Source organism: Monopterus albus, unplaced genomic scaffold (assembly GCF_001952655.1).
Source record: "Monopterus albus unplaced genomic scaffold, M_albus_1.0 scaffold25.1, whole genome shotgun sequence".
In the NCBI taxonomy this organism is placed as follows: Eukaryota; Metazoa; Chordata; class Actinopteri; order Synbranchiformes; family Synbranchidae; genus Monopterus; species Monopterus albus.
In genome coordinates this window covers 588025-613661 of record NW_018127905.1, presented here as the reverse complement: position 1 = coordinate 613661, position 25637 = coordinate 588025, and the positions used below count along the sequence as shown (strand labels likewise).

Genomic DNA, 25637 nt, shown 5'->3' with positions numbered 1-25637 from the left:
TAAACCGAGCATCCACACACAAGGATTCAAAGGAAATACATGTCATTTATTCATGTGTGCATTGACAATTCTGGAACTCCTGTTGTAATGTGTCCTTAATGCTATGTGGGCAGAAAAGGTGGAATCAGCAGCGAAGGCACAGTGCATTACTCAACAATGTACTGCATACACACTTGACTTATCTAGAGGTCAGGGAAGGCATGCATTTAGGCACATTTTATGGACAAAGATAAGGAACATTTTTAAGACAAAGAAGCTTAATAAAAGTATTAAATATGGTTCAATTTCAAAATCTCTACAATTAGGTCATTTAAACAAGCAAGAGTCATAACATCTAAACAAGAGGCGCTCATGTTGATAACTTCCTCATGTTCATCACATCAACCAGACCAATAAAAAAGCCACTATAAAATGTCAGTAACAGAAGCCAGAAATAAACTCCATTGTTTGCTCTTGTGACAATCATTTACATGCATTTATGAAACATAATTGGCTGTTAAATGGTTACACCTAGCACTGACCAGGAGCAATGATTAAGTCATACAGCCATCATGTGCAGAAGTGAAACTCATAAACTCAGATGTCATGGATCCACTTTGTTGGGCAACTGAGGGCAATTTTGCGATGGCAAATTTGGAAATGGCTGAAAACTGCCTGAATGCACCATATGTATCCAACTCAACACACTTCAACTAACTAAGATCATGTCCTGTGCTGCTGATATACTGCAGAGTCAAGGTTGATCATTTAGTTTGGCTGGTTTAGGATAAAGTGTGTGTGTGTGTGTGTGTGTGTGTGTGTGTGCACTGACCATTGAATCTTCATCAGCGATAAAGACAGTACAGGCCTGGGCTTGCATGAAGGACAGGATAGTTCCTGCGATTTTCCTCAGTAAAACCTCCAGACACTGCTGCTCCTCAAAGATCAGACTGGCCAGGTCCAACAGCACCTGTGCATAAACACGTACACACACATGTATAGATACACATAAGCAACACATCCATTATCTACACTGCTTATCCTGAAGAGGGCGTCAGCCAATCCCAGCTGACACTGGACAAGAGGCGGGGTACAGTTGAAATTTACAACCCGGTACTTTGAAGTGGCAAAAAGAGTAAAGCAAAGAATATTTTCTCATCAACATAATATTTAATGCACATTCAGCTACAAATGTTTCTTCATCAGCAGAAGTAAAAAACAAATGGTTAGAAAGTGTATAAAAAGAAAGTTATAGTAAAATAATGAAAATCATATCAGAGCAAAAGTTGGCATCGCCCTTTATGAAATGTTCTCTTATACTTTGTGCATCCTCCCTAACCTCCTCCAACCTCTTTGGGAACCCTCAGAGCACCGTTTGTATCCTTTCACGTGTAATTTTAGCTCATTCATCATGGCATACTTGTTCCAAGTCTACCAGATTGCTTGGTTGTCTGTATGTCTGTACAGTCCTCATCAAATCAATCCACAGGTTTTCATTGATACTGTAACTGAAAGAGGTGCTGGGAAACTTGCTTGAGAGCTATGAAGAATCCAAAGCAAACAGCAGGGGACCTGACAAAGTCCTTAGGGGCAAATGGAATACAAGTTCATATCTCCACAGTGAAGCACAAGTCTGGATTGTTTGGGAGAAAAGCATGCAGGAAGCCATTGCTTACTTTGAGACGTAAAACAGCATGCTTGGAATTTGCTAAGGAGCAGGATTATGTGGTTTGATGAGATCAAAGCTGAAGTATTTTTTCATAATTCACACAGGTCTGTGTGGTGACAAAAACACTGCATATGAGGAATTCCCACAGTCAAATATGGTGAAGGCTCACTGATGTTTTGGGGGTGTATGGCTGCAATGGGCACTGGAGCTCTGCATCAAGTGGAAGGAAGAATGAGTGCAGCCCAATATCTGAAGATTTTAAAGCAAATCCCCCTAAGATTAGCCAAAAAGCTAAAAATGAAGAGGCAGTAGATCACTCAACAAGACAATGAGCCAAAGCACAGAGCAAAGTCAACTCAGGAATGGTTTAAAAAGAATAAGGTGAATGTTTTACCATGGCCTTCCCAGTCTCCAGAATTAAATATCATTGAAAACCTGTGGCTCGATTTGAAGAGGACTGTACATAGCAGACAACCAAACAAACATACAACGTATTAGAGAACATTTCATCAAGAGGGATGCACACTTTGGCATATAATATAATTATCATATGCCAAATATGATTTTAATTATAAGTAAGGGGATTTAAACTTTTGCACCCAAGTGTACATACACATACACTACCTGGTTGCGTCTGTTTTCCAGCTGTGATGTCTCGTACAGCTGAGCATTGTGCAAGACGATGCCTGAAAAGGCCAAATAGGCTGAGAAGTCCTGTGGGAGAGGAACAGAACAACATCTGAGCACCATGTAGGAAGAACAGAAAGGAAAGAAAGACAAGAAATAAAACTGGGCTGATGCATGGAATAAAACATAAATCAGCAAAGAAAAAAGCAGACAGAGAAAGGAAGTCAGGTCAGAGAGATGACAGATCACACGAGGAAGGACAAAAAAGATGGAGAAAGATGGACTGAGGTAAAGGAAGATTTATATATGGGTCAGGACAGCTACGGTTATTCTTCTACAGCCAGTATGTCTGTCCAGCACTTTGATCAAGAGCAACATACTCTACTACATCCTGCCAATGGCCGTTTTCTATGTTTCTGAATGCTTAAACATTGACAAAGCATGAGTCTTGTAAGTGAAACAGTGAGCTTGACTAACCTTTTCATCCTGTTCAGTGAAGGTACCATCCTCTCCGCATTTCTTATTGATAGCCTGAGCCACCCCCACTACCTGAAATGGATATGAGAAACACAGCAGAATGGATAAAAAGGAGGATTCATCATCAGTAAGGTGAATGTGGGTCTTAAGTTGGGTCTTAAGTTGGGTAACATTGTACCTTAATCTGCTGATGAAGGAACACTTGTACTAGCTGAATGTACATTAAATATTATGTCGATTAGAAAAAAAAAAATGTCTTTGTTATACTCTTTTGCTATTTCAACGTAAGAGGATGCAAACTTTTGCACCCAACTGTATATTTATGTTTATTAACTTGCAGTCTTATTCTTGCATGGCTATACTGCCATGGCCATTGCTGCCCTTGCATTTGGCCAAGAAGCCCTCTATAGTTGTTGGAGTTATACATCTGATAAGTGCCCTCATCAGATGTGCTTTTAATTCTGTCAGATCTTCTCAAGTCCATCAGCTCTGATGAGTGATCTCAGTAAAAGATTGCCAAGTCATTCATTTGTTATGATCAGTCACTCACATTGTGTTTATGGATGTATTAAGGAGAACGATGCGCTTACTGAAGCCGTTTGCTTGGGAGCGCTCCTCATAAAACCTCAGTGGTAGCTACATGTAATTTGACATAATATGTTGTAGAAAGTAATGTTATTCACTCTTTACTACTGCTTGGTAACAATGTTTTTATGAACTGTTGGTGAACATACATTCACTACATCTATGTGTTATTTTTAGCTCAGAGTGCCTATCAATCATTCTAATGGTGCTCCACATCTCTACATTTTTGTCCTCCCCAGCTACATAAATGAGAGGGTCAGAATACAAGGAACATCTGTGAATATAATGTAGTCCAGTACAACACCACCTTTAATTATGACCTCAATAATAATCATATAATTGAATTTATACATTTATGATAATTTCACCAAAAACTGAAACATTTTGAGCTTCATAAATACAAATGTTAAGGAAAACGTGTTGCATTTAAATGCATGATGTATTTAATAAAGTAGCCAGTGAGTGTATGCCATGTCATTTGTCTATCGGCTTTACTACCCAGTCAAGTGGCCTTTGTTAATCCTGAAAGTGTATGAAATTAAAGGCCAAATGGCCTTGCCTCTTAAATTATTAAAGCTATGCCCTGGTTACCACCAAATGTAGATCAGTGGAATAGTTTGAGGCCACTGACAGGACTGTGTCCATTGACATGCTTTTGCATATGTTCACAAGACAAACTAAATGGTGAGCCAGTCAAAAATACTGATCCAAAGCACTAGAGTATTAAAAGGTCAAAAACTCCACAGGGTACTTTAAAGTTGTACCAGGTTACTTTGACTGACATCAAAAATGGGAGATCTAGAGCATGACTATCATCAGTCTGTTGAAAAAATTCTAACAATTCCCTCTTTATATCTTATTTGCCTGGTTTACAAAATACTGAAGATTCAAACTCTCATTCAATACTTTGCATGATCTATTCTAGTTCAGCTTGCCCTGAAGATGCTAGTAATGGCTGCCACCTGAAGTAGATATAGACTAGAAAAAAAGAAAGACAGTCATTTTCAGCTTTTCCCGTTTAGGGGTCACCACAGCGAATCGTCACACTGGTGACTTGCATGTTGACATTTGGCACGTGTTTTACGCCGGATGCCCTTCCTGACAAAACCCTGATTCGAACCCGGGCCGCAGCAGCGAGAACGCTGCGCCTTAACCACTAGCCTACCAGGAACGGCTCCTTGAAGTAGATATGGACTAAAACTAAAAGTAATAAACTATTTAAGCAAGTAATTTACATTTGGTCAAACTAGCCACAAACTATTAAAAAACTAAAATTGGAATAGGGAATGTAGCAGTGTTCCAAGTTTGGTCCAAAAGGAAGTGTGTATGTTTGAGTTCAGAGTACTTATTAAGGACCCATAAGTTTATCAGAAACCCTACTGTCTGAAGAACACATAATGTGGTGGAAAATTTTAGAAAAAGCTAGTAAGTGAACCTTGAGTTCACCTACTAGTGAACTTACCAGTGAACTGCTAGCTAACTACAAATTAGCCTTCCTTTGCGATCTGAAGTAAAATTATGTTTTAACTCAAAGTTGGGAACTCTTTTCCAAAATGAGAGTTAAACTGTTATCCTTGTATAACTACAAGGCTAAGCAGTGAAACCTTTGCTCTATGTGGTATGTAATGCTGTGTGTGGTGTCTCACTTCGTCTTTGTGGTTCTTGATGGGCAGACAGAGGATACTCTGGGTTTTGTATCCTGTGATCTGGTCAACCTCAGCGTTGAACCGGGGGTCCTGTGGAGGTAAAGAACATTTACACAGTTCAGTCCCATCTCTTTAAGAATGACTTCTGTTGATAGCAGCATTGCCCCAAATACTTGGACTATTAAGAGCTTTTAATAATCATATTTGATATGGTCGGTGTAATTGTTGCATTCCTACTGAAACACTAAATACCTTATTAGGAAAGATCAAACTTTTGAACAGCTTCTGTCCAGACCTCATCCATATTCAGATCCTCATAAATCCTAACAACCACTTACTCTCATGACAACTGCAGGTCCAATTTGCATAAAGAAACTGATATTCTGTAGTAGCACGAATGCAGCTGTCAGCATTATGCAACACAGAATTCCACTCAAGGAAGCAAACCTCTTCTTAGGTGTGTAAATACTGAGTTTAAGAAGCTTCTGAAGGCATGTTAAGGACTGATGGCTGTTTTGTTTAGAAGACTGTTCTCCTGTTGGTAACCCTCCCACCCACTGGCTGACCTTTAAACACTCTCTGTCCACTACCATTATCCTCTAGACTCAAGGGGACTGTGTTTGTGTATGTGTATAAAACCATGATTAGAAGAGGAACACTACACCAACTGAAACATTTCTGGTTTGGTGTGGTAGGATAAAATGGCGCTTTATATTTTCACTGCAGGCTCCTAAGAGCTCTGTACTGTACTGTATACAGCATTGGCTTTTATTTACCTAAAAAGAGAAATACTTCTATTAGAAACAAACCCTTACTGCCAATTTCCCCTGCTGTACACAGGATTTCATCATAATATTGGTGCTTTTATTTGTTTGCTGTTTATTTAAACTCAACACTTCATAGTGTAGCAATCCCCAGGTGCTGTATTGAAAAAATACATCTCTGTGACCAAAAGAGTAAAGTCACAGATATCACTGCTTGTGCATTGTGGCTCCCATGTCCCCTGCATTCCTTGAGAGCACTGGCTGTGCAAAGTCCCAAAAATTAACACTGCGAGATTCAATTCAGCACACGACCAGTGGTGGTAGGTAAGTCAGCTGCTGTTGTGCATTACTGCAATGACAGAAGAAAGTTGCAAAGTGAAACTCACTTTACACATTTGCATACTATCAACTGCTGATATTTTCTCTGCTGTGATTTCAATTTGTCATAGATTCCGTTTAAAAGTGGAAGTTGGAAGGAATATATACATATATATATACACACACACTTAGTGGATATACTTTTTATCCTCCAAATAAACATAAAATATGCAAGAATGTGAACAATGACGCCAATGTAGCAACCATTATCGACACATAACCAGTATGTCGGCAGCCTAACAACTGATTGCTTATTGAGTCCCCCCTCCCTTACTTATTGTTGCCTCACCAGTCATACCGTCAGTTTACAAAGTTGCTGTTATGTACTCTTCTAGAAGCTAGCAGAGTTCTGAGGATTTGAAGCTCTTTTTTTTGATAAAAGATGGGTTTCCCAAATTATTTCTTTAGTTTTTGGACAACCATGGAGGTCTACAGCACAGGCAAATAAGCCAAAGGTTTTGGATTCGTAGATATTAGGGTTAGTACACAATATTCATTGTTGGTTTTAATCTCTGTATGGGATTTGTCAAAAAGAATAATAGAAAAATTCAGAAAATCAGCAGTATTATCCTTTAACAGGCCTAACACATTTATGGGTATCAACTGACATTTGCCAAATGTCCTTTAGTGATTTTTGAGACAGTGGCTACATGATGTCAGACGGTGGTGAACAAAAGCAATTTGTCATTTCTAGCTACCTATTAGTTTTTGTTGGCAGAACTGACATTTGAAGCTCATTATTTAAAAAGCATCTTATCTTGGCCAATTTAGAGCTGCTTTCAGTTGAATGACAGATAAGCTCACAGGATTTTTTCCCCCTCATAATTGCATTCTGGGTGCAGCATAGTGAAAGTACTCATAAGGATATCACACCCCCATCCACTGTGTAGACCGGCTGAGCCCAGGCTGCTGCCAGACACTGAGCTAGTCCAGCCAGCAGATGGCTGTACTAATATAGCCATAGTGGGGTTTGTTACCTCTGTCAAGTAGGCTGTGTTTTTACCAAGTTTGTTGCTTTGTTCACAACATAACTCAAAAAAGCTATGAATGAATTTTTATGAAATTTTCTGGAGAGGTAGGGTAGTACCCATGGAACAGTCCATTACATTTTGGTGGTGTTCCGGATCGTCATCCCAATCCAAAATACTGTATGTTTTAATGGGATTATGGGGAAACTGAGCTGCCTTGGCTGATGTTTGAGCGCTTTCAGTGCTATGGAGTTTCTCACTGTTCTGCTGAAGTCAGTGTAATCCTGAGTAGACAAATGGGAAGTTAAACATCCAGTCAAAGAGCTGGGGTGTCCCTCACATGACACAGCCAGACTTCCTGGAAGCAGAATCAGGTTCCACTGTATCATACACACACACAGACACACTTGCACAAATACAGTCTACAGCGTCTACAGTATATTCAGATAATCTAGAGTAACACTGTGCATTAACTGACACTGTCAGTGCAAATCATGGCACACACACACAAACAAGGTGAGTCACTGCCAAATACACACTCACTCCTCCACAAACCAAGCGTGCACTTACCTAAAAGAAAAGACATGCAAACCCACATTTTTTAAATTTCATTACACATATTGATACAGGCACTGATAATACGCATTCATGCACAAACACACACACACACACACACACACACACACACACACACACACACACACACTCAACAACACAGCTGATCCTCCAAGTGTACCTACTTAGAAGGTACAGTACACACACACACACACACACACACACACACAACCCTATAATTCTTCCATCTCTCTTTTGCTCTGTCACAGTGGTTGGTAGGCAACCAAATGACAAAGCTCACACACACAGACACACACACACAAATGTCTAATGCTAATGATGCTGTTTTCCGCCCCCATAATGACACTTAAATATTTTTTTTAAATATAAGAGCTGACTTTTGTCAGCACAGGGTTATAGTGAAAGATGCATGGAGCAGTACAAGGAATGGTAAGTGATGTTTGGTCACCCTGAGGCTAGAGGCATGCTGTCTTGCTTGTCTAAAGCTGATAATTGTGTGAGATGTGGTGAATTAATTCTGAAACAGTGGTCATATTACACTATGAGACACAGCAACAGGCAAATCTGTTTTCATTGCAACGCTATAATCGCCCAGCCATTCATCACACAATGCAGCATGCCTCAAATGTATTGCACAGACAGTTACCATATGTTATAACGCACAGTGCAACCTTAATGAACACAACAAGAAGCTGTACAAGTCCAGCTGGTAAATATGACCTTAAAACTAAAATCAAACTGATGCAGACTCTGGTGGCTAAAACACATCTTACTGGTGATTATCAAGCTCACTTCAGTTTGGTGTTTAACCTGTAGACTTTATTCTATTTGCTGTATACACATTTGGCTCAGCTTTTACTGAGCTGTAAAACCCAAATTATGTTTTCCTTTGACTTTAAGATGACTGCAAAACAAACACATATAATGGTGCTAATTGTCCAACGCTGAGCTATAAGACACTTATTCTGATGGGAAACTTTACAGTTAGAAAACGTTTTTAAGCTGTTAGTAAATATCTAAAATGATTCATGGGCTGATGTAATTGAGTCACTATACCTTGAGTCCCCAGTGTTCTAGTCAGAGTCAAGTCCAAGTCACCAAAGAACAGACTGAGTCATTAAGGTCTATGTTAAACACAACAGACAGAGGTATCACCATTTTAAAGGGAATTTACTTACTGTCTGTGACACAATGGCAAAAAGCTCGCACTTGTAAGCTCACACACACACACACACACACACTACTTTGACGTGAACAGTGTGATTTTTGCATTTTATTTTATTTTTTTTTGATATTCTGAAATTTGGATGTGCTTCATACACACTGCCTATCAGAAGTAGGAACAAAAGGATTTTAACACTACATACATACATACATACATACATGTTTTGTTATGTTATGGTCTATTACAAAACAAAACAATAAGTCTGAGTCTTCAGAGTCCAAATACAGTCAGTGCTCAAATCTGAGTCCAAGCCCAAATCATCAGTGTTCAATTCCAACGCGAGTCACGAGTCCTGAAAATCAGGACTTGAGATGAACTTTAGTCCGAGTCCTGGACTGGGGCTCTACAACACTGATTAGTGGAACAAGGAATTCATATCTAGATGGAAACTGGAAAAGATTAAATCATAGAATAAATTGTTAGGTTGTGAAGTATGATCTGTTAAAGGGTCACTTCACTCAACATACAACAACCACTGTGAGATAGGGCCAATTTCAATTTCATTGTTCTTGAATAACTTTCAAACTAATAGATATCCAAATGCTGCTGGTAGGATTTCACGGTCAAGGAATCACACATGAGGGTCAAACTATCATGGTAATATTGTATACTTTAGGTGTAATAGCATTATAGGGACAGTGAGTTGCCTTGGCCGAGGCTTGGCTCTGAGTTACTGATTTTCTTCTTCACAGTCAAGTTCAGGATATCTGTCTAACTGCTGCCAATGTGCAAAACAGATAATAACAAAATCATACTCTATTGCAGTTCAAAACAAACATTCTACTGAGAGATTGATCCCATTCCACTTTATCTGTAATAAACTTCCACCTCTTTCAGGGTCTGTCTAGAAACAACTGCCAACAACTTGACAGAAGACAGAATATCAAGAACAGGACAGGATTGAAAATCCTTCAAATAGCTCTCACCCAGTTGATTTACACTGGAAAAAGCAGAACTGTACAATTCCAAGTCTTAATTATTGACACTTAATTTGAGAAATTATAATCATAAAGGTTTTAACCCTACAAATCAACAAGTCCCAGAGTTTAAGGCTATTTTTCGGCAGTTGTCTCCACTGGATAAATGTGTAACATTCAAACTTGAATTCATTGTAGAGGAAGATACTTTTCAGGTCACTCTATTTCATGCCAAACACACACACACACACACACACACACACACACTGAAGTCAAGCTGATATGATTACACACAAAACACATGCATTTAATTAAAGCCCCATACTTGCTCCTCTCTATTTTTGCTCCTTTCTACCTCTCTCTCTCTCTCTCTCTCTCTCTCTCTCTCTCTCTTCCACCCACATGCACAAACTTCACTTTCACATCTGTTTCTTTTTGAAAATATAAAAAACATCATTCTTCCAGAGAATTGCACACAGAGTGAAGCTGAAATCACACATGCATACACCCACACTAACACACGTAGTGATATTCTCTTGTGAGTAACAGCTTTACAATGCAATACACATCTTTCACCATCAGCTGATTGCATCAATAACCAGGGAACAAGTTTTAAAGAGAAATAAGGTGAAAATAGATACAGTGAAACCTCTGGGGCACCTGGAGGGGTTAAAGGTCAGTAACCCAATCTGCAGAAGTCACAGTGTTGAAATCTGCAGCTAAAAATTCGAGGGAAAAGGGTTTAGGATTACCTCAATAACTCAGTTTATCCAATCTGTTTTTAAGTATTGATTCTGATGCTTATCCAATTTGTCAGCTTTCTAAAGTAATAACAATATAGACTGTGAATTTTCCATTAAGGTTTTGTTATTTTATCTTATATTACATATGAGGAAACAACAAATTCATTTTATCTTATCTACACTAACCAATGGCAGTACTACCTTATATGGCACCAAAAGGAAAAAAGCACCATTTTGCTAAATGAAGTGGAAGCAAATGGACCTTCCTCCTTGTCCTCAGGCTCAGACATCATGTGTGAAGACACCTGTAGCTGAGGAACTGAGGCTTCATATTCTTGCTAGTGTCAGTGACTGCTCCAAAATATTTCAGTCTGACCCCCTAATACATTTTTGCACAAGTAAATAACATGTCATTATGCATGATTTATCAAACTTTCAGAATAGGAACCAACTGCACCACACAATCTCCTTGGTTAGTTCTATGCATAAGACAGCAAAAATGCTAAACACATTACAAAAGTACAAAACATCAGCATATAGAGACTTCTTTTAAACTGGAAATTCCCCTGACTGAGCTCAGGACCTTGTCAGTACAATAACAGAAAACCTTTATGTCCCTGAAAGTGTAGTGTGCTAGTTAGGCTGCAATTGTTTTGCGCAGGTTACACACATTATCATGATCTGTGAAATTATATCCAATGTTATGTAAGCTAGTTAGACAGAACACAGAATATTGTTTCCTTATGTTTAATATAGCAAGCATAATAGCAATATAGGTTAACAAATGTAAGTGTTAAACTGGCCCATTTTATTATATGTATAATATTATACTCATTCAAAGATGACATACTATAGCTGCATACCTTTATCTTTATCCTCTTCTTCTTTCCTAAACTTGGCACCTGAGAGCTTAGATCTTGTCTTGTCTGTTTTGATTTGGCAAGCATCAGTACATTACCATCCTAAAACACTGTCAACAAAGAGTCAGGCTTCCAGTGGGGTCCCGCCCCCTGCCTGTCTCGTACTTCTAAGTAAGAGACCTTCGCAGTCAGTAGCCTGCCTAGCTCACAGCTAGAACCAGGGCACCAACTCTGACAAAGTTAAATCCACACAGTGACATAATATCATTAATGTGTTGTGCAAATGAGCAACAGAAAACTGTGTGTGCAAAGTTCACCATCATTCAACTTATTTTTGTGTGGGTGTGCTGTGTGCCGCCCCCAGCAAGATGCTGCCCATACCTAAATCCACATCTGGTACTAACCTTTACTTAAAAGAGCAGTTTAACATTTTGGGAAACGTGTTTTTTTTATTTCTGAGGTGTTCAGGCTGATATCGGTCTCATTTCTGTATGTGAAGTAGCTGAAGTCGGAATGTGGTTAGCTTCGCTCAGCATAAAGACCGGATGTGGAGATAAACAAGTTATAAGCTGGAACTAGTCTCCACAACTTCAAAGGACTTGTTTAGGATCAAGACATAGTTTTATGGTTCAGGTTAGAATCAGGTTTAGGTTAAGGAAAGGGTTGGGTGTTAGATATTTAGTTGTGATGGCTGGGATTAGAGTAAGGGACTAGGGAATACATTATGTTAATGAGTGTCCTCACAGAAATAGCTCTACAAATGTGTGTTTGTGTGTGGTTAAAGATGAATCCTCCAGATGAGCACTATGATCTACTTGTCCTGCTTTGATCGTCCTCCTACCCCCTCAAATGTCTTCTGTCAGCAAGAACTATGAAATATACCCCAAATGCAAACAAAAGCCTGTTTCAACATACACACACAAATGCACACACACAGCAAAGCACCTCCTTACAGGCTTCAGCAGCGTCTATACTGATAATGTTAAGGAAAGGAAATCCTTACCTCATATGCATTCTTGATATTGAGCAGTTGGCCCGTTGCGGCCACGTGGCCCACAATGCCCTTATTCCATTCCAGCCGAATGCAGCTACTGGACGATTCCTCCAGTGTGGACCCCTCAGCCACATCAAACAGCCTGCTGACCAAGAACTTTCTGTTGGAGCTGTCCTCACCCACCTGGGACCACACACACATACAGTATACAGTACTGTAGCAGGATGTGGTTACCTGACTGATTTAAAATGGATGACCAAGGGAGAAACTGTATGTCATACTGTGTCCCTTAATGTTGGCGTACATTACAGAAACAAGAAAAATTCTCATTCTCTTAGCTAAGAGAACAAATTGGTGATCCAGGAAAAGCAAAACACCAATAAATCTAATTAAAGCACAACTAGAGGATTTTGTTTTTTCCTTGTAGAGAAATAAGACAAGCAACTAGACTCACTGTTGGAAGTTTTGTTTATGGCCATAAGTCTTTACAGCTTCTAACGTTAGCATGAGTCAACTGCACATGCATGAGATCCCCGTGAAAGCACAGTGAGCTAGCGGACTGCAAACAAAGCAGAGAGCTTGTGCAGAGATCTCGCACATGCACAGTTGACTCCTGCTTACTTCAGATGCTGTAAAAACTTTGCGGCTATTTGGAGCTTTTGACGAAGCATTTTTCACAAATATGTAGGTCTTGAGTTTCATAATGAAGAAATATGTCACCCAGTGCAGCGGATCGTCTGCAAAAACTGTCTGATAAAAGATTTCATCCACTCTAAATAACATCAGCAGTTTAAGCCAGAAGAGGTGTGACCATCTTGGTGCCTGTAAACAGTTTTTAACAGTTTCACCCAGATACAGTATATTTGAGAGGTTTATGCTTCACTTCCTCTTAACTCTGGTTGGTCACAGTGTTACAGAATTACAAACTGACCCAGAGCCCCATTTCCTGCATTCTTACCAGGAACAGTGAGTAGCGGTCTGCCGCAATCAGCTCGTTGATGTGGAGGAAGATCTTGTGGCAGAGTGCCGTCACATCCAGATGACTGGACACGTCCTTCACCAGCTCCAGAAGCCTAGAGCAGCGGTCAGCCCCACTGCTACTACCTGCCCCGTTGCATCCACCTCCATTACCACCACCCTCCCCCATCACTGTGCCCCGGAGAGGGACAGTTTCACGCTCAGAGTCACTCAGAAATGTCAGAGAGCCCTCAGAGTCTTTAACCACGATGGGTCTGAGCGGCCGGTCAAACTCTGATGCTGAGATTTTGCGAGTCGGTGTGCCAGGGGCTGGGCTGGGGACTGTCGCTGGGGAAGGGCAACGGTTGTCCAGGAGGCTGAGAGCAGGTGGGAGGATGGTGGAGGTTGAGATGGGGGTGGGGTCTGTGGAGGATTGGTGGGCCCGCTGCTGTGAAGGATTTTCTTTGGAGGCAGATGGCTGGATGGTGTGGACACGCTCAGCGAACCAGGCATTCACCATCTCCCTATTGAAATTAAGAAGAAAATCTCTCTTTGACATGTTGTGCCATAGGATGCTGTATCTGCACAGCTGTTGGAGGGTGTTACTCATATACTGTAGATTAAAGTGTTACACATGGTAATACCACCTGAGACATGTTGTTCATGACTAACTGTCCTTATTATTGATTTCTAGACACCTCTTACATAATGACATACACACCTTTCATTCCTGAGATACAGAAAAGAGCACATACAGGTGCGATCAGAGTTACATCAACAATTCACCTCTAAACATTAATTCCCATCTGTTTGTGTACCAAAACAAAAGCAGACATCCATCATAGCAGTTTGCCTAGCTAATTAATGCTGCAATTTGCACTATAAAGGCAAAACACAAAGGGAAAATTCCAAATATAGATAAGTAGACAAAGATGTAGGCAACAAGGACAGTGAACGACATAGATAGGTGAACATCCTCCATATCAGTGAGGTGAAGTTCAGTGAAGCTGTGGCTATACACTGAAACCTGATCAAGTGAATTAGAAAATAACTTTACCATTTCCAGACATATTTTTTCAGATCACACACACTTGATGTGATGGCCCCAATTTAAAATTAATCTTAATGAGAATGACAGGTAGCAACTGGTTCCAACAGTGAACACCACACAACACATGACTTGACCTCTGAATTCTCAACACCTACTGACCCTGAACAAACTCAGTCCAACTTTGTTCCCATCAGTAATTATATCTATAATTCATTACTACGCTAGCAGCATATTAGCTAAATATTGTAGTGTGTATACTGTGAAAGGAATACCAAGCTAAAATACCTTAAAAAAAAGAAAAAACTAAACCACTGTGCAGCAGTGATGTCCCCAACTGGGAGCAAGGGGCAATACATGCTTTGTGCGGCCGCATGTCCGCTAAGGCTGAGTGATGTAATTTTTGCAATTTTCCGAGGTCTGCATGGAGTCTGTGCTGATGTCCACATGCAAAAGTCTGTGTCAGTGAGGACGGTCCACACAGCAAAAGCCCCGACTGCACATGTGCCACAATGCTGGTAAACCATCAGCACATACAGACAGAAGGCAGACCCTCGATTTGAAGTATGAATAAGAATGCGTGCGCACACCTCGTCCATGTCCACATGTGCACAAGATTATGTGCAAAACATGAATTTCCCTTAAATAAGGAGCACAGCCAAAGTTAGCTAAAGCAGAGAGCACTATATTGATCTAAATTTTTTTTTTTTTTTACACAAAACAAACAATTTGATTCTCAATAATATACTGTTTTTTTATGTCAGAACTAGGGGTTTAACCTACCTTTTACATGCATTTCAAATGTGCCACCCCTCTCTGTGTCTGTACCCCAACCTGGCCACCCTATCTAAAAATTTCTAGATCTGCCCCTGGTCTCCTGGTGAGCTACCAGTGTGATTACTTATTGATTTTCTTCTGTGATAAAAATAAATAATTTCTATGAAGTGCTAAAATATAGCACAAGTAGAGAAAGGTCATAAAATCTTCGCCAAAAGAAGCTTGTCATGATTTGGAAAATGAGCCCTGTTTGCTCCCTATATTCTAAGTTCATTTGTCCATCCATCACTTGCATCATCTTCTTCAATTAAGCCTTTCTGGTCAAACAGACAGATTTCTCTGTTGCTGCACTTGTTCTGCATGTCGCATGCATCTTACTAAATAACAAGGAACAGTGTTCTGCAAGCTAATATGAAACTTTGGGCCTGTGAAACTGGGCAGTGCGTAACAGCAGCTCTTAACAGTGACAACAATAACCCAGCGGATGCAACTGATATTTTCATAAAAATGAATGTAAAAATGATCAGAATTTTTAAAGATAAAATATGAGTGAGCATAAAAAGAGTGAAGTCTATGTGATGAATGGTTTAATTTAGCCTTTGTGTGTTGTTGGCCCTTGATGTGTCTATTGAGTGTATTTAGTGGAACAAATCTATTGTGTCTGACAAGGTGTATGTCTGTATGTGAATGCTAAATTGGATGCTATTATGGAGAAACTCTCTAATTAGCCAACACATTGTCTAATCAACTCCTACAGCACAATCACTCACACTAATTTTCAAGCATGCACTTCTATGCTTCGGCTCTAGCTTTCAAACCCCATGTAGTGACTCATTCTACTATTGTCATGCCAGTCAAAGGCTCTGTTCACCTGGGCGGAAGGCCAAAACACGGAGAAAGCAGTAAAAGACAGTTGCCATGAAATTAACCATGGTATCTTGGGCCTTGAATGCGGCAAATAAAAGTTTGAAAGCCACCAAGCTGTTATCTAACAGCAGTGTATCAGAGTCAGTCAGGTTGAGTCCTCCTTTACTCCATCTCCTATTGAGCTGCCTGCCTCCCTACAGAGCCGACCCTAATGTAGGTTATCCAGGGGAGGTGTGGCTGAATCAATACCTCTCTAAGAAATACTTCTCAACCTAAAGAGCGGAATGGCAGATGTGTGCAAACCTCTTGTGCCGAGCCAGCCAACTTTCTTGCTTTCATAAACCTATACTGCTGTTTTACTGAAGTTGCCATAGTGATTTAAGTGGATAAATGGGTTTGAAGGGGTTTGTCACAAAAACAAATACAGACCTTAAGTGTCCAGATGAAGTGATCCAGGCAGATACAATTCCCAAATACGTCTGCTGCAAAAAATGCCTTATATAGCAGCTGCTGTCTGAGAAAGACTGATTTGGAGTCTGTTTGCTTAACAAGTGAAATGGCTAATTTGCTCAACACTTTGCACCTGGCAACAGAAAAAAATAACTTCATTTACAGTCACCCATGGTAAAATGCTTGTTTAATTATCACCGAGGACCTATTCAACAGTACAGTCTGAGAATTAAAGAGCTGTAAAAGTTAATAATTAAAGGACCCTGTGCAAGGCTCAGAGCTGTTGACTGACTGAAGTGAACTGGGATATGAACTAGAGCTGAGCTGTGAGGAGCAGGCAGTGAGCAGACAGCAGTGATGTGTGCCATCCACATCACTCCAGGTAGACTACCTGAGCAAGGACACAACACACCTGAGAGACCAACAGCCACCTCCACTCCAGGTTTACTGTCAGATATGGTCAGTACATGGTTACACACACGTCCTGTCTTTAAAGAGGTAATACTATATAAGAGATATAATAAAAATAATAACAGTTTAAACTAACAGAATAAATTAAACTGTCCCCAACTGTATGTTGGACTGTACATAAAATTATTTGCTGATAATTCCTCCGGAAACTACATTCACCGGGCTGTGCATAAACAAAGTGAACCAGGTTTAATGTTCACACTGAGCTGCAGCCTCCTTCGCTCCGTCCAGTTTTTTACCTTGACGCCTTCTTCACAAAGTAGGAGCGGGTGAACTCCAAGTGGTCGTCCAGCCACGCTTCCATCCTCTCGCTTTCAGGGCAGCAGCAGTCCTCCATGGTGCAAAGGCGACAACAGTATCCCACTGTGACCTCCGGTTAGAGTCTACATCTACACGCGGATGAGCCGGCACCGAATAGTGTAAACGGAGAACGAGAGAGCGGCTCAGAGAGGAAATGAGCGAGAGAGGAGCTCGCGGGGCCGTTCGGTCGGTGCGCGCGGATCATAAAGCGGTGACTGCGCGCTTCCTAGTTGGTGAGGCGACTGTTGGAGGACTGGAGGGAGAGAGAGAGAGGGGGAGGGAGGGAGGGAGAGCTTTGCCCCCTTTCCCACAGTCTAATGATAAAGGGCACTGCAAATAAAATATACAAATATTCAAAAATAAAAAACATATACTTGTACTTCTATCTTTGTGAGGACACTCACTGACATAATGCATTCCCTAGCTCCTAACCTTAACCATTCTGACTAAATGTTTAACCTAAACCTAAACCTAACTCTAACCTGAACCCTAAAACCAAGTCTTAACCTTCAAAAATCTATTTCATAAAGTGAAGACCAGCCAAAATGTTTGTTTTTACAAGCCTGAAACTAAGACTTGCCACTTAGCTGGAGTTACTTGCAACCTCAAAACCCATGGGATCTGACTGGATTAAGTTTTGGGTTGGGTTCAGGTTAGGTAGCAGAACTAACCTTAGGTTAACCTTGGAATAACTACTGTGTATATTTTTGTTAAATATCAGTTAAAACAATAAATACCATAGTAATCCTACAAATTAATTAATTTGGATAAAGTGTCTTTGTCTCTACCAGTGTAATTTAGAAGCAAATGTAAGTTTTGAAATCCATAAAATGAAATTACATGAGTATATGATTAGATTGGAAGCAGGAAGAAAAGACATTTTTATTAGATCAGATGTTTTTGTATTGATGGTTCACATTCACATTTATAAGTGACACGTATCCAGGTCGGATTTGAACACTTTTAATGTCCTTGGATGCCACACATGAGCATTTAACTGAATCTGAGTTACATGCATATACAAGAATGATAAAAAATATATATATAAACACATTTTGATCACACTGGTCACACTGTCAAATATCTGATATGAGTCAGATCTAGACCACATGTGGTAGTGAAGCATAAGTGATTTGAAAATATCAGATTTGGTTTGTTCACACATAAGATTTGAAAAAGATCAGATCTGTGTCACCTGGAGGGAAAACCGATCTAATCTGAGTCACTTTAGCATGTAATGAGATTGTATCTTAAGTAGTAGACACAAACAAGGCAGATTAATTAGGAGAAATGAGTCCTATCTATTTGAAGAAACAATGAATACTTTCTGACATCAAATCAGATTCTAAATATTTACACAAATTAATATCTCCATCAGTTTTCAACTGATTACAAGTTGTAATTTAGAAGAGGAGCAGATAGAGGAAATTAAGGGAATTCCTTTGTCTGGGCAAACAGTTCACAAATCCACCAAATCATTCATTTATTCATCTCTTTTGACCTCACTTAGCCTGTATATTGTAATTAAGCTGATAATTCCAAATAAACAATTCACAATAAACCCTATCAGTAATGAAGTTTTCAATTATCCTGTGAATGAGCTAGCTGGAGCAGATCCAGGTATTATTGATGAAGTCTAATGGCTTTCAGCCTCCGTCTCTGCACTCACTGCACTGGTCTCCAGTGTCCTCCCAGCTGGACACTTGGCCCCGCTGGTGGTGTTACCTTACCAGCAGATGGTGGCTGGTTGTCCCGGAGGGGGGAGACCACCAGCAGCATCCCTACCCCCTTCTGAGCCTCTTGTCAGTCTAATCGTGAGATGAAGAAGGAGGGGACATCTAAACAGATGCAGCATCTTTGCTCATTTTCTGTGTTTCTTCTTTACACACATTACTGTACACACCTTTGCAATAACAAATATTCCTTTATTCAAAACTGTTCCACTTTACAATAATTATTTTTGAAGGTGCATTAATGAAGATTTTACACACTAGCTGACAAATAAGATAAAAATGGGACATGATGTGGTGTCTCTCTGCTATGCTACCCCACTCCATGACACTCTGCCACTTAATGTTTCTGTTGTAATTCCTGCTTTTCTAAACTGTGTTTTCAAAATCAGGTCTACATATTAGCCACACCTGCCACCCAGTGAAGGTTATAAGAAGCATTTTTTGAATCGTGAGTAGTTATTTGACCTATGACCTCTGACCACCAAGTGGACACTTGTGCTAGATTTGAAGAAATTCCCTCAAGGTATTCCTGACATACAGTATCACGTTCACAAGAATGGGCCAGAAGAACAGACAACCTGAAACCATAATGCCTCCAGCTGCAAAAAAAAACATAAAACAAGAAAAATGCCATCGACTTCAGTTCAATGCTTCAGATGCATCACTTTCCAAAAATCAACAGATGATCAGTGTAGACTGTCACTTCAGGTGTCTGTACTCGCCACTGCACCCCTGTAACGCACACACATTGGCACACAAAGTTGAATATTCAGAGCTTTCAAACAAGTTTTACATTTTATTTTCCTGACAACGCAATTCCCGCAAAACTTCAAGTGCAGTCATTTGTTTGGAAAGCACAGGAACAGGTACCCACATGCATTTTATTTGCCACACTAGCTTAACATTAACCCTTAAACCCACAACTAGGGAATTTATTGTTAACCTATCTGAAATTCTCAAAAAAACGGTGTAAAGTCAACCAGATCACACACTTCAGAGCAGGAAATTGTAACAAAAATAGTGTAATAAATTATAGACTATGAAAGCTAAATGATACATTCATTCACGCACTGCACACTGTACTGTATATGAGTCTAAACATGTCTAAATCCACAAAGTGCTGTATAAAATATATCAAATGTACATAATATTCACACATGTATATGTACAGAAGGTGCCCAAGTGTTATTTAAAACACAATATAGTGTATCAAATGAATGCACACACTCAAATGGCACACATTCATGTACAGTATTATGTAATATAATAATGTCCCTACTTTCTCAAAAGCAAACAGGCATGTATATGAATCAAGAATAGTCACACACACACACACACACAGAGTGGGCAGAAATAAAGGATGGCCATATTTCTGCTCCTTCTTTGCTGTGTGTCAGTGGACTTTGCACTTAGTCTTTTTCATTTGGAGCTGTTCGGTAAACAAGTCTGAAACATGAAGGAAGGAAATAAAAGCCTGACTAGACCATCAGCCACATCTGAACAAGACTTCACTCACAGCCTGCCATTAGAGCTTGGATACTGATGTCACAGAAGAAAAAGATGTATAAACCAGTGGTTGAAGGATCCCTTACTGCATTCTGGGCTGATAAACATCTACCACTCTTGCTGATGAAACCTTTACAAAAGCAGCAGTTTGTCTACACACTTCTTTCCCGCACTGTCTGAAATCACATTGCAGCCAAAGAGCTAAAACTTATGATGCAACACAATATACTGTAGCATGAGTCAGCCCTGCCAGGAGTGTTATGCCTTAAAAATATTCAGTTGAGGAGATAATAACATTCATGTCAGTATCACCTTGGATCCTGAAGACAGGGCTGATTGTTTGCAGAGCTATGTTTAATGCCTTCCCTCCATCCAGCAAATGTTTGAGAAAATACAGACGTGTGTCTGCACAATGTCAGTGCAGAGTGGAGACAACAGGAATAAATTTTACAAGAGGAGAGCAAGAGCGACAGAGCTGTTCCCTCAAGCTCAAATAGAAGTGTTTTCAGAGAAACTGCTGGAATGCCTACAATAACATACAAGCAAAGTGACAGCAGTTCAAAAAAACAGACATCATCTGTTCTTAAGCCTTATTTCTGTGTTGAAACTACCACAGAACAGCTTGCAGTAAACAGACTGAGTACTGAAGACAGATACAGTAGGTAGGGGTGAGTGCTGATACTCCTAATCCCTAACATCAATGCAATTTCCTGAGCAAAAAGACAGAGAAAATAAATCTGTCTGTACAAAAATAAAATGATTCTCCAAGTGTAGGTAGGAGTGAAGATAGAGGGGGCTTGAAATGACAAAGAAATAGCACAACCCTCATTTCTAAAGCAGCTCCAATTTGGTAAATGGTTCTAACTGAGATGTCTCATATGCTTTATACGTATGTACAAATACATTTAGAGGTGACTTAACAGAGGCGCACGTGTTCATCTGTGTTTATTCTATGATTAGACTATTATTCACAAAAGACTGCGCTCAAGGTACAAGTCAGGTGTGCTCAGCAAAAGTTCAATCAACAAAAAGCCTGTTAGGTAATTTCTTAGTCAGATAGATATTGATTAGATACTTGTTGTATTAGGAATGTTTAGTGGAGCCAGGCTATCTAGCTCAGGCTGTTAAATGCTTAGTCATTCTTATGAGTTCTGCAGGCTGCATGTGGGCCAAGGACAACTAGATAGAAAAAGTCAGCAGACAGGATGAATATTGTTATTAGTATGATATGTTTAGCCGTAATCTTAATCATAATATCTTCCGAGGCTTAATGTCCGGACATGTCCCTGAATGTCCTGTATGTTTTTAGATACACACCACTTAATCAACACTCACACACATTGATTCTCTCCATGTTTTGACTACTGCTACGGCCCGCTGTGAAGCTGGCATATCAGGTGACGTCACAGTTTGACGTTCCTGGGTAGTATGGGCTAGCCCAACCGAAGTGATAAAATGTATAGGCAGTATGGTTCAGGGTCTTGTATTCTTCATCTGCCTGTGCGCAGGATTGGAGGTGGAGGATACCTGGACGTGTAATGTTAATTTTACCTGTGATCCTTTGAATAAACCAGCACGGTTATTTTTTATAGTGGTCCGCTTCATCTCTGTGAGTTCCTGGTTAAAAGAACTGGGAAATATCTTTCAAGCCTTTGCGCTCTAAAAATGTTGTTCTTAGAAGTTGGAGATCTTTATAAAAGCCGGTGCAATGCAAATTTGAATAATGAAGGTGTAGTGTATTTTATAGGTTGTTTGTTGCCTTAGTGTTACCAGGGTAATGAGTACTTTCACGTCCTCTTATTATGGGCTGTTCAGAGTCAGTCAGCACTAAAAGCGTTTGTTTAGCTCAGTTTAACCTGCAGGAGTTTCTGAAGGCTGGTGTAACATGTTTTCCTGTCACAAAGAAAATAAATTCATGACATGTGAAAACTTTGAATTACGGCTTTCATGGGCTGATGTCATTTCATGTGGGATATAAGCATTGTAAAACATCAAACTGGAAAAATCTCCAACCAATCATCACCATCACTACTGTTAGCTTCACAACCTCTGATACTGAATTAGATTGGGAATAAAACAATGTAATGTTCAGCCATTAAAGCCTCACTAAGGGGTCTAAATGTAGTCAATATAAATGATCTCATACATTATTTTACACTTATTAGCCCCTTTTACACAGAGATTGCGGTAGACTGCCGGAATTTCAACCCTTCTTCAATGCAACTTATTTGATTAGGCATCTTTTATACTTAAAAAAGCCAGAAACCTTCTGTGTTCATTTTACACAATCCTGGTACTGGAGGTGTGAAGGTTATGACGTCTGATGGTCCATAAGCATCAAAACATAACAAATCTGATTTTGTTTGACATATTTATAAATGGAAATCAGGAATTACAGTTACCAATATTGACCTTTCATGCCAGTGCTGTACAGAAGGCATAGAACTCCTGCATCAAATGGGCAGCGTAAAATGAACTGTCACATGGATATACAGTAGGCCACGAATGGTCCAACGTTGCTAGATCAGGCACAAATTGAACAACATCTTAGCTGTGAACTTTGCATCTTCTTCTCAGTCAACAGATTTTGACTGACTGACTCTCCACCCCCACAGAGGTTAAATGGTGCATGATGACAAGCGCGCGGGTGAAACATTCTCATTCATTTGCATGGCCTCTTAGCTTCTTGATGAGAGTTATGCAGATGAGCTCAGAGTCAAAGTAGTTTTGATTAGAAGAGATTTGCCATCTCAGCTGCATCACCCCTGCTCATATTGTAAGACTGACATGTCTTAGCAGTAAAATGTGTTGCCCAAGATAAATCTACACTGGAACAATGTCTTCAGAGATGTAGATGTCATAAGTCCATCGAGGGCTGAGCAATTATGACTAAGTAATAGCCCACTTAACCAAAATGATGGACACCTTTGTTGTAAGCATCATCTTGCATTCATTTCAAACTTTCAGAAACCAAAGAGAAAAGCAAGACCATTAAAGGAAAACCCACAGTCTGGTTTTAAGTATGTTGTTTATGAAACAATTACCCACTTCCTTGCTGGAAAATCACACAACGCAAAAAGAAAGAAAGAAATCCTACACTCCAGCTGGAAAGAACGTTTGCATCACCATGAAAGCCTTGAATAGTGATGATGTGAAATCCCAGCTAGAGGAGCATACAGCACTTTTCATTACTGTGAAATCAGGTAAAAAGGTCAGTGTGTTCCTGGAGTGTAAGAGAGAACAAACATTTTGATCATCTTGGGTGGAACCTTGGAGTCAGAATCAGTGAGGCAGCTGGATTTCACTTTGACTATGATTTTTTTCTTTTGAACTGGCACTCAATTTTACAAACCTTTCATCCTTATAGTTTTACATTTTCAGTGCTAAATTGACTTGAACCTCAGAAATTGGTCAAAGTTGACAAAAAGCATTGCTTGTCTTTTGCATTCCTTGGTTTAAAGCATGAACTAGTTTATACCAAATATGAGGAGCAACAGTGCCTTCCTTCCTTCCTATCACTCATCTCCCAGAGGACTTTGGTTTTTTGGCGTCATGCCTAGGAATACTTTCATCTGTCGCACATGGAAAACACCATCTAGATTTGGGACAGTTTTTATAATAATAGTGCCATGCATAACTCAGCAAAAGACAGCCTTACAAGTAGATTTTCCCACAGGAACACATTTATCAGTTTGCAAGGTAATACATACAGATTTCCCCTCATATTTTACTACATTATTTGTCAGTGACTTCATTCTGAACTTTGTATTTTGTTAGGTAAGCTCTATGAAGCACTGTCACACTGATTACTGCTCTAATTTGGCAGCAGGATTCCTATATGATGGTTTGTTTTCTGAAGCTAATGTAGCAGTGCAGATGATGAAAAACAGAATAAAAAGAATAAAAGAATAGCTGACCCATAATTCATTTTGGCAGCTGTAGCTGAAGAGTGAGTGCATACTAAATACCACTAAACATGTCAGTATGGTCTGGCTATAGTCCTTACAAACTAGTATACGCAGACAAGGAGAGACCTTTGTCCAAAATAAACCTTAAATGAGAATTTAAAAAGTAAACTGTCAGGAAAAGTTAAAGTAATAACCAAATCAGATAAAATGCTATCATGTTAAAGTTTCTATGTGTAGAACTTTGTTAGCAAAGATGATGGTACAAATTTGCTATTATGTTTTGTTAATAAACTGCTAGTGCTGAAAAGTCTGTCCTTTTACAGTCCATTTGTCATTTGGTGTTATTCTTGATAACACCACTGGATGACACCAGAGTAACACATTTTCAAATTCTATATATTGTGCCTTCATTGAAAATAAATAAATAAAGGGTCATGTTAGCTCAAAAGGTTAAAAAAGTATTCAAATGCACAGCAAGCAGAAAGAGGAACCATCAGTACATGCAATGGAAAGATCTGTCACAGTAAACTCACCTAAAAGACATGCTGATTCACCTTAGTCCTCACCACAGAATGAGACCAAACCTGAGTCACCAGAAAAACTCAGGCAGACTGCTGAAAGCTACTTGGCTTATGGCTTCATATGGATATCAGATATCTCTAGACAAAACATCTGGGTGTGTGTTTCCGGGCTAAAAAAAAAACAAACTATGAAGAAGTTCCATATTTTGTAAAGTCAGGATTAGACCAATACTCAAAAAGTAGATAATTTTACACATAATCCAATATCAATTTGCTTCTACCTAGTACATGCTTGAATGGAGTAGGAAGAAGTCAGACTTATCCAGTCCTACCCCATGACATCATCTTACCATCATTGGTTTGCAAGCAGTAAATGATTCACTTCTACCCACACACATATTATACTAAAAAAAAGATTAACAGTGTTAAAATTCTTACATCACACAAGTAATATACTAAAGAATTATCACAAATTGTACAACACACCCACAATTGTCCATATAATTAATCATTGAGCCTGTTCTTGCATATATCTTGATTGACACATACCTTTATATTTACGTTTAAACTCGTCAATTCTATAACTATTTTTTATGTCCACACTTAAATTATTCCATAGTTTTACCCCACTTATGGAAATACAAAATCTTTTTTTGGTTGTACGTATAGCATGAATTTTTAAATTTAACTG

At 39.5% G+C, this 25637-nt stretch overlaps 1 protein-coding gene across 4 annotated transcripts in view; it reads right to left on the bottom strand.

Moving 5' to 3' along the window:
• Window positions 1-25637, bottom strand: part of pde5ab (phosphodiesterase 5A, cGMP-specific, b) — a 77211-nt gene that overhangs the window by 44260 nt on the left and 7314 nt on the right. For 2 of the 4 annotated variants that reach the window (XM_020594865.1, XM_020594866.1), the window contains exons 1-7: window positions 17218-17483; window positions 13367-13889; window positions 12418-12591; window positions 4984-5073; window positions 2753-2824; window positions 2273-2362; window positions 812-949 (exon numbers count right to left, since the gene is read on the bottom strand). In XM_020594865.1, the coding sequence (XP_020450521.1) occupies window positions 812-949; window positions 2273-2362; window positions 2753-2824; window positions 4984-5073; window positions 12418-12591; window positions 13367-13889; window positions 17218-17315 (1185 nt within the window). In that variant the 5' untranslated portion in view covers window positions 17316-17483. Of the gene's footprint in view, window positions 1-811; window positions 950-2272; window positions 2363-2752; window positions 2825-4983; window positions 5074-12417; window positions 12592-13366; window positions 13890-16486; window positions 16559-17217; window positions 17484-25637 lie in introns of those variants that run through there. The other 2 variants (XM_020594868.1, XM_020594867.1) reach the window with 2 other exon arrangements.